General features: G+C 40.2%; 1 protein-coding gene across 1 annotated transcript in view; it reads right to left on the bottom strand.

Annotated features, from left to right (window-relative positions):
• The window catches only part of hydin (HYDIN axonemal central pair apparatus protein), a gene marked incomplete at both ends in the record, with an annotated part of 63,776 nt that extends 48,198 nt beyond the window's left edge, over window positions 1–15,578 (bottom strand). Inside the window, 8 exons of the mRNA XM_083974349.1 lie at window positions 793–979; window positions 1,268–1,469; window positions 10,510–10,634; window positions 11,111–11,310; window positions 12,220–12,354; window positions 12,625–12,744; window positions 14,147–14,272; window positions 15,492–15,578. Coding sequence (XP_083830475.1) covers window positions 793–979; window positions 1,268–1,469; window positions 10,510–10,634; window positions 11,111–11,310; window positions 12,220–12,354; window positions 12,625–12,744; window positions 14,147–14,272; window positions 15,492–15,578 — 1,182 coding nt within the window. The remainder of the gene's footprint in view (window positions 1–792; window positions 980–1,267; window positions 1,470–10,509; window positions 10,635–11,110; window positions 11,311–12,219; window positions 12,355–12,624; window positions 12,745–14,146; window positions 14,273–15,491) is intronic.
• Between the last annotated feature and the right edge of the window lie 1,687 nt (window positions 15,579–17,265).

Raw genomic sequence — 17,265 nt, 5'->3', positions numbered from 1 at the left:
TACACTGAAAATAAATACTATATAAATTAATGCAAAACCGCTGATACGCGATGAGTTTGATGAGGGAACCCAAGAAATCCCATGAGCCTCCGTAGCGTAGCTCTGAGCAGCTCACGGCTCTGCTCTGCCGTTCTAAAAATAGCTTGCACCGACAATTAAAGGTAACGAACCTACTCCCATAGGGATTATGGCAGTGGGCCAATTTGGGGGACTTTTTTAAAGGTGAAAGGTGAAAACAGTGCAGAAGATTGGAAGTCCAGTCAGTCTCAACTCTAAACACACATTAACTGCCTCTAACACCTACTAATACCTGTGTGTGTCTGTGTGTGTGTGTATAGGTTGGTGTGTGCACTGTACGTGTGTAGACTGCAGACCACTCCTCTCAAATGTCCTCCCAAAGTTTAGTTTGTTGACTGGTCTACAGACTGTTTACTCTTCCTCTCCTGCCCTTTCACTCCCTCCTGCTCTCTCTCTCTGTTTTTAATTTGTGTTCCCTCTCTCTCTGTCTGGGGAAACTGGCTGAACTGAGCGGAGGAGACACTGGCAGAATATAGGGGTGGCAGTGTCAGAACAGGTCAGGCTACCTGAAGGCCCCTGGACAGAAAGGGCCCCAATCATGACCCATCTGTTACTAAGGAGCCAAGCTGGATTTACAGGTGAACAACAGGGATGAATCTTAAGTATATGTGACAGATCTAATCTCAGATCGGATATTGTGCATATTCTCACAACCCCGTCTCTGTCTTCACAGCCACCAGGGCTAAGAAGGGTAAGAAGGAGAGGTAAACACACCGCTGGCTCCACAGTTATGCAGCTGTGCGACAGCGCCAGGAGGTGGTCCTCTGCAGTCTGGCTTTTTGATTCCTCCATGGCTCCGGCCGGCAGCGGGAGGCTATGACTCTGTGTGGGGTCTGGCTCGCACTGAAAATGCACCCGCCCTGTCTCCTCCCCCCCTTTCCTCTGGAGTACTGAGCTCTCCCTGAGGGAGGGAGAGAGCAAGGGAAGGTGAAAGGCAAAGGAGGGTGATGGAGAAAAAGAGGCAGGAGATGAGCAAAGGAATGCCAACAGAAATGCAATGATTGGACAACTCAGCTATTTTTGGCATTGCATGCCTTATAAATATATAAATAAAATGAAAAACATCACAGCAGGTAGTTTTATTTGCTACATGTACAGAAAGAGGGAGGCTGACACACACACGCAGAATTCAGTTAAAACAGTCCTATATTGTCTGTGTTCTTTTGTCTCTACACTCATTGATACAAACCTCAATAAGCTGAGCTCCTCCTCTTCCTGGCTGGGCCACACAGACCAACAGTACTGAAGAGGGATGTCAGTGCTGTTGGTGAGAGACACTGTGCGTGCGCAGGACAGAGAAATGTACGTGTTCTTCATCCAGACGGTGTCAGGCTCAAGGTGAATATTCAGTTCCTCGCAAGCTCCATACAAGCTGATGCACACATCTTCACCTGTGCAGAAAATAAGCAAAAACAGCAGAAGTGCAGTTACTTATGAGCTACTTATTGTTCCCATGGATCAGAGTTGTGGCCAAAATAATGAGGATTTTAGTGCCATTTAAAATTTCATTACTTCATTTAACACTGAATAACACTGAATTCCTGAAACCATCTCAGATGTGGGTTGCAGGTTAGCAAGACTGCAAACGTCTGCAGCAAAGTATCTGAAGGTGCATGCCATGAACATGGCGTGGTTATGAGATGAGAAGCTGTTAACACAGCTTGAATATTAAAGCATAAAAGCATATTAAAAGCATGAAAGGTTGCTTTTGTTGGTGTGTTGACTCGTAACAAACATTAAGTGGTTTCACTTGGCCCCTCAAAACACGACCATCCAGAGAATCATTTACAGTTATTATTCAAACATTATTTTGATCCCACATACTGAATTTAGTGTGATCCCATCAAAACAATCCAATGGAAACATGGTAACTGTAGTTAGAATCAGTGTCAGACATTATACCATGTTATAATGGGTTAAGTTAGTACGTTTTAGTTTTGTTGTTGGAATATAAAACTTTGATAAAAAAAAAAAAAAGTTTTATCAGAAAGACAATTCACTTGTAGTATATTAGTTACACTACAATCCTTTTATGAAGTGAAGCATTACAATAAAACCAGTGCCACACTGTTATGTCCATATCTTTTCTCATTGTCATGTAGGGTGTAGTAGGGTAGATGCTGCAGCACAGTTAGCGGCACTGTCTATGAAATATACACACACTTATGTAGCTGTGGTGTTACACTGTGTGACAACTCCCATCTAACTGTCTCAGTTTGTAATCTGTGATTATTTTGTCCCTTTGTCCCATGTTTGTAGAATGATGCATTAGTTTGGACGACTGGTTTTCTTTTTTTAATACTGAAAAGCAAACGAACTTGAAGCTAATTCGTAATTCTAAGAAAACTTCCTAAAAGTGCAGTTGTATGACGGGGTGATGGTTTTCAATTGGGAGCTGCCCAGCAGAACAAAATATTGTCCTCTGAGCAGCCGCTCCCGAGTGTCACTGGACTAATGTCGTCAGAGTACAGTCAAGGACACACTGCAGAGTGTAGCTGAGAAAAACAGAATCTGGATCAAATAAAGCCTTTAGTACACATGGCTTTAGTACACTGCAAGTACATGTAGCTGTGTGAAATACATCAGGCATAAAAAAGTAAAAGCTTGAAATTATATTTTAATAGATTATGTTTTAATAAAGTTTATGTGATCAGCCATCATAAGCAATTACAAAATAAGGGTCTCTAGGGTAAAGTTTCGAAACCACAATCCTCACAAGATCAAGACCTTGATGGTTAGTAAGACATCTAATAAGTCTCTGTGGTATAGTTATATGTTGCCACCATCACAGTGCGCAAACTTCCAGCAGTGAGAGAAAGAGCAACAATAACAAGCAACAAAATAAGATGCAAAATTAGGTTTTGTATAAAGCCACCAAGAACAAGGTCTTATGTAAATTTTGTGAGTGTTTGTTTACATTCAAATGAGGAAGACTAGAGCTTTAGCCTGCTGAAAAACAGGGCTGATCGGGGCATTAATGATGCTATATACTATTTATGTTTTATATTTATTATTATCCTGTACACAATATCTGAAACTCTGAATTTTAATCAGAGTTGTGTGAACTCTGAACTTCTCTGTTTGTTTTCTTTCTAATAGTTATTTTGATACATTTCATACATGGCACTATTTAAAAAATAAGCGCCCTGGTCAATAAATTTACTAGTGATGAAAATTGGGATCAAAGTGACACTTGGGATTTTATGCTATTCAACATTTATCATTTGCCAAAACAACCATGGAGATTTGTTATTAATTACTTCTTACTTACAAATGCATTTTCCCATGGCGTGCCTTTGGTCCAAACACAGTGAGTAGCCAACTCAACAATTGCTCTGAAATGCAGATTCAACACATGGCAAACGTTTTGGAGGATTGATAGTTGCTCTGCAGGAGTGAAATCCTGCTCTTGGCCAAGTAACAGAAACTTGACTCAGCTTTGACAGTGCAAAGATTTTGTGGACTGCAATGATACTAGTGAACTTTCACTGACGTGAATGTAGAAATAACTGTGTGCCCAAAACAAGGCACAGCACATTCATCAAGTTGCAATGCTGCAGTGCTCATGCATTCAGGGCTGCAGTTTTGTTGCCTACAGGTCCTCCACCCTGCAGCACCAACAGAAAATATACATCTCTCAAAGTTTGTGGAACCCTTCACTTTTTGCACACTTCATTGCACTGAGGATTACATTTTAAATACATGAAATTCCCTGATTTTTAGATTCATGAAATTAAATCTAATACAAAAAATATCACTAAAGTCTGTTTGCTGTGCACTTCAAATTTTGATCAGGTGCATCCTATGTGCCATTTGTCCCTGAGAAGTGTCCTAAACTTGACTGATAGTTTTGAAAAGACACACACTGGTTCCACAGTTTACACTGCATGTCAGCAGAAAGGCAAGCCATGAAGTCCAAGACACCCTGTAGACTCCCACACTAAAATTGTGACAAGGCAGAGATGAGGGCAGGGGTACAAAACAATTTCTAAAGCTCCGAGCGTTCCCCAGGACCACAGCAGCCGTAATAACTATGAAATTGAAGATGTTTGGACTCTAGAGTTAGGCCCACATTCCAAGCAAGAGGAGCTAACTCTGGGAGATGAAGAACATCAAACAAAGCAAGCAACTCTGACAGAGCAAAATAAATCCTCTGCAGAGATGGGAGAACCTGTTGGAAGACCCAACACTGAACGCCTGCCTGGAAGAAGCAACTATTGAATTGCAGATGCTGTTCCTTTCTTTGCCTGTAGGAGGCATCATTAACATGTCCTTTCCTATATGTGCTGTGGCCTATGGTGTGTACAGCTAGAATGAAAATGACCCAACACCTAACGTCTGATTTTTTATTTATTGTCACAAACACCCAGTTACAACCAGCCCCCCTACACACACACACACAATATTTCCATTCTTGCTAATTGGTTACAATGGCGATTAAAATGGTACTTTGCGCATCTCATTCAATGGTGTCAATAAAACGTCAGACAGACAACGATGAGACCAAATAGACACAAACTGGTAATAATCCAAATATACATGTAAGTGTGTTCATATACTGTACACCAGCACTTAGGTACAGTAAGGTAATAAATTCATAGTGTTACTAATGTAGAATCGGTCTGACGATTACCCTGCCAGTGAAACTAAGAGGGATCACATAGCGAAGGGGAATAAGCAGGTTTTAATCCTAGATTTGAAAATCTCAACAGAGCCTACTTCCTAAATTTGCATAGAGTGTTTAGCCCAAAGAAGGGAAGCTCAGTGAGCAAAGGCTCTGCACTCCGACCCCACAAAACTTTCCAAATCCAGGTGCAAAGTAACGAGCATCAAAAGAATGAAGTGTAAAGAGTGGGATGGAGCATATGGGATTATCAGACAGAAGATGTGGGAAGGAGAAAATTCATTTAGTTCCTTGGAAGTTGGAATTGGAAAAAGTAACAAATGTCCTGACCAGTAAATCATGCACGTGCTACATCTCATAAGAAAGAGATATCAACCAATACTAAGCAAATCTAACCAAATAGGAAAGCTTGAAATACATCTCTGCCTAAGCTTTAACCCAAGTGATCAGAAACGATTAGTTGGAACATGAGAAACCTCATTTAGAGTCATAATTCAACTCTCCCAGTGTGACTTTATCGCCTTTGGATGCATAGAAAACAGACCAGCAGTGGTAAGATCTATTCAATGGCTCCGCGTGCCCTCCAGTAAGAACACATTAGAATTCAAGAAGTAGTCACTTTTGCTTCCAACGGCCCAATTATCACTGAGATTTCCATCATGTACCTTCAGGCAGGGAGGGGGAATACAAAAACAGCCGGGCTCAGTCCCACAGGAAGGCCAGTTCTGTGCACACTGGAAGAAAGAAAGTCTATGAAGCTGTGAAATATCAGCGTATGAAGAAGAAGGAGAAGAAGAGAGAAAAGAGAACATCGGGGAGAGAAGATGAGTGTTGGAAGGAAATGAGGGAGAGAGGAAGAATGGGGGAATACAGGGAGAAAAGCAATTATCTGCCAGTATCCGGCTGCTATGACAGCAGCTGACAGACAGGGAGAGCTGCAGCTTATTGCTAAGCTTTCATCATAGCTGTCCACCACCCCGTCATGCTTTCTCTTCCCATAATTTCTCTATATGCACAGCTAGAACTTCTCAACCCCTTTAGCTACCTTTGATTGCAGCACCAACAACAGCACTTCAGTGTGTGGCGTTTATATTGTGTGTACGTTTATATTTGTGTGAGCGCGCACATGCATGTTCTTGCATTCGAGACTGAGTGTTTGTTTTTGAGCCGCTCGCCTTTTGTGCGAGGGTGTGCTGCTTTTTCTAAAAGGCTGCTGTGCTCAAGTCCCCCTGGTGCTTTAGCCCTGTCAAAGCAGATGCATCATCGTCCCTAAGAGCTGTCTGTCTTTTCATTTAAATCAGCTGCAGTGACAGAAGGGGGCTGTGATGGGGGGGGGGAGCAGGGAGGGGAGGTTACTGGAGCATCAAAGAGTCTGTACTCACTTTTAAGACAGAACAAGGATTGTCTAACACACCAATGAAAGGAAAACAAGTGCGCTGAGCAAACTATTATTTTTCAAAGCTTTACCCACTTTTAACTGACAAAGAGGAAATAAAGACACAACGCGTGCCCATTTTGAGCACTATGGCACACTACTGTACATGCAAACTGACACACAGCGCGTTAAAGCTCTCACACATGCACACACACAGGCTACATCTGCCAGCTTATGCTGAAGTCTCCAATGGCCCCTCAGCAGAGTAAAGCCTTTCGCGACATGCTGACCTAAAACATACATGAGAGTGAGGGAGTCAGGGAAAGGTGCTAAATTAAAAATGATAGTCTCTTGATGGGCTCTAAGTGGTGTTCTGGACCTGGGCTATCCCTCCCACTATAAAAGCTTAATGCTGCTACTGTTGCCACTCCTTCAACAGACCTGCCTGTGCTGAAACAAAGCACGTTGTTGGTTTTTTTTTTTGTATTTTTAGGTATTGAAAGCATCTAAAGAGTATCTTTACTGTCACATTCACAGCAGAGACAAGTAGCGTATCTGATGAGAGTGTAAACTAATATGAGTTACCACAGGCTACCATTGTTTTTTGCGAAAAGACAGATAAGAGAAACAACTTACAGTACATCATTAAAGTAGCCATCCACACAGCCTGAAAAAGATATCAGGAGACAGGCTTATGACCCGTTATGACCGAAAGATTTTAAATGCATGTTGTTCTAAGGCCTGTGAAAACGATATATAGAGATAGCCTTTTAGCACCTAATCCTCCTCCTCCTCTTTAACACTTGTTCTGACTACTACGTTTGCACCTGTTTTGCGGTTGGGTGAAAGCGTTGTTAGAAAACATTGGCATATTCTTTCTAGTTCCCTAGTATTAGTTATTTCAAACACTCTTCTGATCTCTCGGCTCCCCGCACAGTTAGACAAGTGAGTTAGGGGTCGCACATGTAGCCTACCTATTGAAATGTCCTTGTGAGTTTTACTATGTGGGCATGACAGAAGGGGAGTTGACAGTTAGGTGGTAAGTTAGTGTAGGTTAAGTATAGCATAAGCATAAGAATTATGGATAAGAAGTCTCCTGCAGCCAGATTCTTTCAGTCGACTGGTCATGAGGTGTGTAGATTACAGTTAATGGGCACTCAGTCTGTGGGGTCACTGCTGTGTCATGTCCTCCGAGTGTCCCCCTGGTTAGTTGAGTTGTTTCCTGTTTTATTTTTGAAGTTCAGTGTCCTGTCTTCCTGTGTGCTCCCTGCTGTGATTCCCTCACGTGTCTGATTGCACTACCTGTGTCTCGTTTCCCTGCGTACTTCACCTCATTGTCCTCAAGGGGGTGGATCAGACAACGCAGATGTAACTCACCCATATTGGGTCAGGCAATTTGCTCTGACTCTGGCTGCAGTAGATGGGTGATCTGAAAAACCTATTCATAACTCTGTGAAATTTTGTCTGTATATATATTACTTTAACTATTTGCATAATGTTACTTTCATAAAAAAGTACATTATTTGAAATAATTTGTTATTTCAAGTATGCAGTATCATAACTGCATTTCTGATGTTCATAACAAACCAAACCGTTTGAAAATCGGTCAAAAACTGAGCAAGTTCTGGTTGTTATAGTAGAGACATCATATGTACCATAGGCTTAATGCTCTGAGGGAGCAAGTTGACTGACGCAAGGTGGTGCCGGTGTCGCGACCCTGTGTCATTGGGCAGCAGCGTTGGGTGAGTCATCTAGTCTTCTCATATTTATCTATTGAGTGTCCTCCCATTGTCTTTGTCCGACTGTGTGTTGTCCTAGCCCTGGGTTTTGTGCCCACGTTCCTGCTGGTGAGTAGTTCCTGTGTTTTTTCAATTAAATCCTTTGTTACCAGTTTCGTACCTGTTCTCGTCTGCTGTTTGCTTTCTTGGGTCCTGTCACATCAAAACCTGACACTTCTAAGGGCAGAATTCCCCCCAAAAGATGCTAATTGGATACACTATAAACATAACTAGGTGTTTTTCATGAATACACACAGATACCATTCATGTATTGTTGCTGCGCATTAGCTAAGTAAAGGGGTTATGTAAGTAACACAACATCCCTGCTATTTTAAGGTCACACACTACAGTGTACACAAAAACGAAATCAGTCACCAACAGCCACATACAGTATAGAGATATTTTTCACTCAAAGAATCGTCATTAAAGAGCTTCACATAAATCTTTTAGCAGATCTCTCTCTACCCTCTCTTTCTGGCATCACAATAATTAAATGATAAACTCGAATGTATGAATATAAATCTGAAGTCAGAACAGTTCTGCTTTATCTGCCATTATCCAATCATAAACAGGCTGCTTTTGCACAAGGTGACTTTGTCGCAGAAGAGTTTCAGGACTACTACTGATAAAAGAATGAGTGTTGTGTCAGCATTTGACTGAATTCTCCCCCACACTCACACACTGTAACAAAAAAAAAAAAAAAAAAAGAGTGCACTGTGATCTACGCAGGAGATGCATAGCTAACATGAATGAACATTAGCCTTGAAATGACTCATAAACACAGTTTTACCATATACAGTAATTACCTAAATACATATTCAGTACATAAAGGTTCCTCAAACGAGGTGGAGCTAACATGAGCCCGGGTTTGATCAGCTCATATAATTTTTGCTGAACAGGATAAAAGCCATGCACTGACGCTGTCAAGCAACTTTCTCCTTTTACTTCTAACTGATCCCTTCATGTACATTTAGGACAAGTCAAAACCTTCATCTCTCACCCTTTGATGTTGAGAAGTCTGACTAATTGTGAAGGCAACCAAGGTGATCCAACAATAACAACTGGGTGCTCGACTAGAGTATGGCATTAAAACAAGCATTTCTCAAGCGGTGGTTTTACATAAAATAAAAATCCTTAATGAGGATAAATGGTTCATTTGTTTACTGCACTGAGCTGAGGTGAGCTGAATAATAGCAACCATTATTCAGCTATTCACCTGTTATTTGTCTTTTTTTTTCAGAAATAACAGGGATTTATTCCCAGTGGAACAGCAACATTTACTGTAAAATGTTTATGACCACAGTCCTCACCATGCTCACTGTCCAGTTCCATAAGCAGATTCTCCTTACAGCACCATTACATACATATTCAACCTTTGACTTCATGGCTCCAGATAGACATAAACATCTACTCTATACCTCTGTTACACATATGGTTTAAAGCTTATCCTGAATCCAAACCAGCCTCATTCATACCTGCACATAGCATCAAATGCAGTCGCATTAGGCTTCAAATCAATCAGCAAGAAGGAGGCAATTAGAAAAGAGACAATGAGCAGTTAATTGGATCAGCTTGGGGAATCTATTTGTACTGGGCTGCTACAGAGGTATGTGGATGGAAAACACTGATAAGGCTACATATGCAACAGAGAGAGTTAAACACACACACAAGCAGTACTATTCAAAGATTAGACTGGAACAATCTGGCTTCACCTGGACACCTGTCATTATCGTCAAGCCCTGAGCTGGAGAAACCATTGTTTTGTGTGTGTGTGTGTGTGTGTGTGTGTGTGTGTGTGTGTGTGTGTGTGGTGGGGTCTGTTTAGCAGCCCTCTTGTGCTTCAGGGTCAGTGCTGCTGCAGAGAGAATCTTAATTAGGTGTTTACCTCTTTGATTATAGCTAATGGTATTCATCCTATTTGTTCCACACTGTTCGACACAGCTGATTAATGGAGAACTCCTTTGGTCGTTCCGTTATCTCTGCCTCCATCTGCATGTGTGTGTGTGTGTGTGTGTGTGTGTGTGTGTGTTTGTAGCGTGTGCATATGTGCACATGTGTAGCCAGGTAATAATAATGTACAGTACACCTGTTCTGGTGACACTTTCTGAAGTTTCACTGTGTAGATTAATTTGTGTTTGTGCAAATTTTGATATTTGTCATTTATGGTTCCATCTCATATCACTACATTATCTATCAGACTCAACACACCATTTCTCTTGAGGCATTCAAAGTATAATAAAATGTGTCTTCCAGAATCCTGTTTGTATCGAAATAGATCCCTCTGCTAAAAAGTGAATTTGCAGGAAATACAGTCACAGTCCTAAACCCTAAAACCTAATCTTTCTGATCTTCATTTGTGTCACATTTGAAGATATTTCCTGAGGTGTTACTTAGATATTACAGTCATGTGAATGGGAGGTAAGTTGAAACAGAATGCCTCTGACAACGAGCTGTTACTTGTGGGTGGGCACGAGAAAGTCTGGATGAGCTGATCAGCTGATCAGGCTGGCTAAGTATTTCACTGCTATACTCACTACTCACCTACTTTTACTGTGGGACATCAGTCAATTATGCCATTGTACAACTGACATTAGAGTGGTAGGTGTGAGTTATTCATGGCACAGATTTGTAGTTTGTGTCTGTATCTCTCCTACCAGTGTGGTAGTGCAGCAGCAGGTCTTGGCGGTGTTCTCCTATGGTCGTAGGGTGGAAATCCACTGTCACTTGCATCCCCTCTCCCACATCAAGGCTCCCAGAGGAGGGCGTCACTGTGAAAGGACTAGAAAAAAATACAATAGAATAGAATGGGGAAAGTGTCATCATGGGATATTCAATGTCGATTGATGAGGGAAAATGCTTTTTTAAGGATTTTAGCATCAGGCTGCAAAATAACAAAATGGATGGGTCTGAACATTTTCTTACTGTGTCTAACAGCCATGGAGCAACATTAGAAACTGACAAAAGAAACCAAATGTTCGATAAAACTGCAATCAATATTAATTTTTTACTCAGCAGAGATTTACTTCGGCTGAACCAACAGCAAATACAGTCGTAGTTGTGATAGTTCATAGAGTAATAGTTGTCAAACACTAATGCATTATTGGGAAAACTAACTGTTAATAACTGACTTAATAATGATTTGATTTAAACTATCTATGTGCTAACTAACTAACTACTGAAACTGCTGCATAGTAAAATATCATGCATGGAGTCAGTCAGACACAGCATGTAAACCTGCTCTCCACAGACTCTAACCTCTGTGTGTGCAGCGTGAACTTGGCCTTGCCGTTTCCTACGTTGCGGACCAGCTGGGTCCTCTGTGTGGAGCCTTTCACTGCACAGAGGGGTAAATGGAGCTCGTCTCGAAAGTCAAGAATGGCGCGTGGTCCAATGGCACGAATTGGGACCTCAAACCGCTCCCTCTCTGTCACATAGACCAGTCTGTGGTGGTAATCCTGAATAGAGATATATGTCAGACATTTTCATTTTAAATATTTACCAAGCAAAAACTTCTGTTTGTACAGTACCTTCTGATTTAACATTATATGGTTTGCAGGTATTTGGAAGTAAACTAAAGTAGTAAATGATGGTGCTGAATGAGGCGTCAGAGGATAGAAAATATTACCATCATTGAAACATTACATTGTATCAATAAGTAATCCAATAAGGTGTCAGGATAATTAAAAAAAAAAAAAAACTTGACAAACTAGATGTAAAGTCAGGTGACCATTAAAGTCAGTAGGATTCCTGATTCCATATTTCCCTACTGTGATAAACCAACCAACCAACAGACACACAGACTGTTGCCATCCCCTGCCCCGTTCTGCCAGAGCAGCCAAAAACATTTGGTGTGGTAACCACAAAAAAACAGCTGTGACAAACAGAAGGGATTACGTAACCTTAAACATTTCCTACATTTACATGTTGACCTTTGCTTCTCAGATTTCACTTTCACCGCAGTATCAGTAAAAGAGACGATAAAAGGATGAGGACGGTGTAACTCAATGCCTGACCTTTGACCCTTAACCTTTTGAATATGACCTTGTTTAAAGAGATTTGTGAACAAGATATGAATGGGAAATAACTGAAAACATTTCTTTTACAATCTGTAATAGTTTTCATATAATTGATTTAATGTATGTATTCCATTCATGTTTTCATGTATTATCTTTTTAATGTGACACCTACAGTATTCCCACATCCTATTCTCTGGTTCCCTGTGGATCTGATTACAGCTTTATCTAATGTAAAAACTCAATATCAACCTTTAGTGTATCACCATGACATGTCATTGAGCTTTCAGAATCTGGCTTTCTGTGTATGGTTATGGCTCCACACCCTACCCCCCCACAACTGTCCAGTACCTTGGCCTCCTTTGGGGTGAAGAAGACAGTGAAAGTCGTAGGCATTCCTGATGCAATCTTGCTACCTGCATCCTTTGAACCGACCACATGGAAATACTCTGAGTCCTGCAGCTCCAGCTTCATTTGTCGAGGAACCTTAGCAAGAAAAAAAAACAAGTCACACAAACTTAAATAATATCCAAGCTCTGCATGGCAACAAATACAGAGTTAGGAACACACATTTATTGCTTCTTACTTCATGGTAATTGTACAGCAAAAATCACCTCCAACCCCCTTTTCACTCTTTTTCCTGCTGTTAAAGTCAGAGCTACCCAACAGTTAGAAAAGATGCTCTTGGTTGAAACGTCAGCTCTGCAGCCGTGTTATTTGTGTAAGTGTTTTCCTATTCATCACTTATTCACAAACCTTGTCATTGTTCAGGAGGACAAGCGGTAACTTGTAGGTCTGCGTAGGCGCGAAGTTCTGGAAGACCAGCTCTGAGGGGTATGGCTGAAAAAGCGCTTTGTCCATATTCACTGAGCATGACTGATGACACACACACACACAAACACAATAAAATAATGAAGAAAAAGAAATCACTATACGGTATGTTAAATTTGTATATCATTACCAGTATATTTAACACCTTTTGGGTGCATATACTGTTATATTTTTAATGGCACTCCAGCATTTAACTTCAAGCAACTCACAGGCATTTTTGACTTTTAGTACCTATTACAGGTTAAGACCAACTTTAAAAGAGAATTTCATCAGTTTCACAAAACTATCACGTCTTAAATTCATTCAAACAAGTTTTGCATCTTACTCACCCATGTTACTTTTTTAAATCAATGATAAATCTTCAGTCAATAATATGCATAAGAAAACATTCCCTCATAAAGTTAACCTGAATTATTATCATGAAATGATATAGTCATGATAAAGTTATAGAATGAAAATAGTAAAGTTGAGGTGTGCAGTTTGCTTGGAGGATGATGCCTTCAGGGTGACCTAAAAAGATCCTGCTGGTCATTGCTCCTACTTATCACCTACAGTGGCCCGCAGTGGACACTGGTCACAGGCACATTTGCATATTTGACAAGTCAACGGAAAATGTGAACAGGATGAGATGCAAAAATGTGTCCCTGTAATTATGATGAGGGTGCACTTATTCATTTCTTGGGCATTTCACAAACTAATGGCAGTTTTGCTCCAAGCCCCCCGTTAAATTTTGACTCTAAAGGTACAGAGCATTCAGTCACATTGGTTGCCCTCTGCCCATCAATTAGTGCATGCTGACTAAGGGGAAGAAGCTTTAGCACAGTGTAAATGACCTTACCACGCAGTACATTCCCCACAGGAGAATAATGATTAAAATAATGAGGAGTTGAATGTGTTGTTATGTTTGGTTGGTCTCATCCAGCCCTCCAACAAGTCTGCCACATTCAGTTCTTTTTATTTACATGATTTCATGTTAGCTCAGTCCATAGGGCTAAAATCTATCTTGGCCAGTTGCTGAATTGAGGACTAACTAGGATGCACGGCATGTACACTAATAATCTAAATGTACACTACAAGTAACATTAGAAAAAGTACAGATGTAGTTTTCTATACTTTATCATATACTGTATCCTCCACAAGTTCTTTGTAGTGAGACGACAGCTTGTCAAATGAAATGTTGACATCAGTGTATTTTTTGACACAAACGTCAAAGTGGACTCCCCAGGGTTTTATTCTCGTAAACATGATCAGCTCAAACTTGTTTGTAGACAGCTATTGTAATAGCTGCCCCACTTTTTATCTTTTGCTGTAGGCTTTTATCACTGTCACACTTGTCCCTGATAATTGGAGCAGCTTTAACTTCATGCAACGGCCTGACATGTTTAACTGGTTTCGTTAGTCAACAGTTTTAGGCCACTGTGGTATCTCAACGTGGTCTGGCATTTACCTTGTGTTGCGTAGTTTTGCTCATGTCAAGCAGCTCCAGGATCCGAGGTGGGTGCACCTCCGTGGTGTTAGCCAGGCGCTCCTCTGTAGACTGTAACATCTCCTGGGTATAAACAGATGGAGTCACCTGCAAACACACGGCAGCATAGTCTATTATGGTAGGTAACTGCCTATTTCCTATCTTTTTTCGCATCAAACAACAATGTCACCTCTGGTAAAGACAGTGGAAGGAAATAATGAGCAGAAAAACTGTAGACTGTCAACTTAAAGCTGTCAGCTATAACACATATGCACAAACACATACATCAAACATATAGGAAAATTAGCATCATCAGTTTTCATGCATCAGAGGATGTTAATATTCTCCCCCTCAGTGAGGACAATCTGCAGTATTTTGTGGTTGGTATCCTCTCCTCACAATCCTCCTGCACCTCTTTATCAGGGCAGCAGAGGAAGAGAAACATCGAACTGCACTTACCCTATTTCAAGGTTAGGAATTTTAGCTTAAAATCTAAATCAATAATGTAGCAGCAGGGGTTATTATATATGCAATATTTATCAGCTGCCAGTTAGGTGTGTATTCATAATACACCCATTCTATTATTCAGCGACAACAAAAGTTGCATGAGTAAACACTATTAGAAAAAAAAGGCAAGTTGTGAAATAATGTGGGTTTTCTTTAATGGTGACCTGTCCTAAAAATCAATTCAAAATTGATCAAAATCAAATAATAAAAAAAAAAAATTCAGGCAAAAGACCCAACAGACTCTAAACATAATTTGATCACCGATCATATTTAGATTTCCATTATGTTTACCAATAGACATAGGCCTAACTATTTAGAGACTTTTATCATAATTTAGAAACATTATAGATATGAATTCATGATTATCATCCATGACTTTTGAATTATTATTCAGTGTATTCACTGCATTGTGTATCACTGAGAAAAATATATGTGTAATCAGATTGTTAACTAGTCTTGCCCACTCTCAAGTACAGACACTAGCAGCTCAAGAAAGAGCAGAGGACTTCAATTTCTGAGCTGAGGTCACTGCAACAAAACACTGCAGCAGGATATTGATTTTTGTTCCATATAAGAAGCCAAGGTAATTATTAGGACAATCTGTCATTTCAAGGAGCTTTTTTAAAAGAATGGGACAATGTCCAAAAAGTACAGTGGCAGGAAATTGGTCTCCTGATAATTCATGAAAAAAACCTGATTTCGACATCTAATTAATTTTAGCTGGATACTTCACATTCTGTGTGTAAGTACAGGACACAGCAGAATCATCTACAAAGCACTGGTGAATGTGAGTTCAGTAGAAACAGCATGATGTCCTCACCCTTCTTGGCTTGTCTTTCTTTGGGACAAGTCTGTAATTGGACAGGGATGGCGGCTTTTTTCTTGTCTGCGTCTGAATGTCTGTCATTTTGAATGCATTTAGAAGCAAAACCACCTGAAAAATGACAGAAGAGAAGAGAGACATTTTGCCGTTAGAAAATAGCTGTTAGCTTAACGTTAATAGTGTAAAGCTTCAGTCTAACAACTCCTCCCAGTCTATTTGCCACTTTGGTGGAAATATATCATATTATAAACTCACATCAGGCTGTCGAAATCATATGTAATTGCTTATAATTATAAACATAATAGTAAATTAAGGCTTCAGTTTACTTGTCGACTCGCTGTTTAACTTAATTGAGCTGTAATACTCTCTATTATCTCTACTACTGGCTAAACATCTCCCACAGTTAGCTTAAGAATAAACTTAAATGGTTAAACTCGTGTTTTTTTCCCTGAAAAGGAGAAATTTAGCAAGTCTTACCACTTCTTAGGTGATTAAACCCGTAGATATAAACCAAAAACACTCTCCAGTCAACTTCGTTGTGGTTTGTTACCGTGGCAACGCACTCAAACAACCGCCCAGTAAACTGCTCTCTGATTGGCTAGCGGCTAGTCAAAAGAACTGGCTGGGGATTGGCTACACCAGAGCTACACTCCATGCTACAGCCAGAGCCTGTGTGTGTTTTTAGAGAGAGGGAGCAAGGATTATACCTGTTTTCTAAATCCATAGGACACCGAGTATACTATCCTATATGGAAGAAAAACTAAAACTAAACTTGAACAGTGGTACAACTTATAAGTGAAATTTATGCACTCAGAATGATCCCATATAAAAGTACAGATTAAAAGCAAAAGTCCTATCTATGAAGTCATAATGCTGTGAGTGTAACTATGGATCATCACAATATTAAAATACTATAAATATCATACCAACCATGGGGAATAATGTTGTATCAGGGTTGATTTAGAGCTAATTTTAGACCTGTTGTGCAGTCAGGCTATTGTCTCACATTTAAATCATGATCCTATTTTGCATGTAAAACTTTGAACCAGTAGGAGAAACTGTTAAATAAATGCACCCAAATAACAATTACAATACCTGAGACCTTCAGGTTTAAACAAGCATACTTTTTTCTACTTTTTACTTGTTTGGCTAATTTACAGTCTAATGACTGTTGAAATTGTTGTTTCACACATTCCTTTTCTCATTCACATTGAAACAGCTTGCCCTGGTCAAACAGCTTCACCAAAAGTGAGAAAGTTAACCACAGAAAATTGCTATCATATTAAATTATGTTCCACCTTGGCACACATCCACTCAGGCACACACATATACACCAAACCGTAGAGTTGAGCACTGTCTCTCTCCCTCTCGCCTCTTTCTCTCTCTGTGCGTGTGTGTGTGATTAAGAGGGTCATTATAAGGGCAAATGGAAATACAAAAAGGGATTTGAAAGCCCAGCGAGCATGGTGACAGAGCAGGAATTCTTGGTTTAATCTACAGCTTCACAAATCCATCTATTTATCCCCTTTTACTGTCAGTTTATGAAATACACATATAGACTGATGAGGTACATTCCTGCTCATGCAGTATTTTGACCCTGATCAACATTGAGAGGTATTTTCTCCAGAGGCCACATTCTTCTCACATGTCTTTATTATCACTGACTGAAACTTTTGATCTCTAACTTGTATTCTGGACTGTAACATATCTTGAGGTAAAAGTAGCCTACTATTTCAAACCTTGTCTTCATTGCCTTGAACAACATTCTTTA

This window comes from Trachurus trachurus (assembly GCF_905171665.1).
Source record: "Trachurus trachurus genome assembly, chromosome: 6".
Classification (NCBI taxonomy): Eukaryota; Metazoa; Chordata; class Actinopteri; order Carangiformes; family Carangidae; genus Trachurus; species Trachurus trachurus.
Note: the sequence above shows the minus strand (reverse complement) of the source record. Positions and strands in the feature narration are given on the sequence as shown.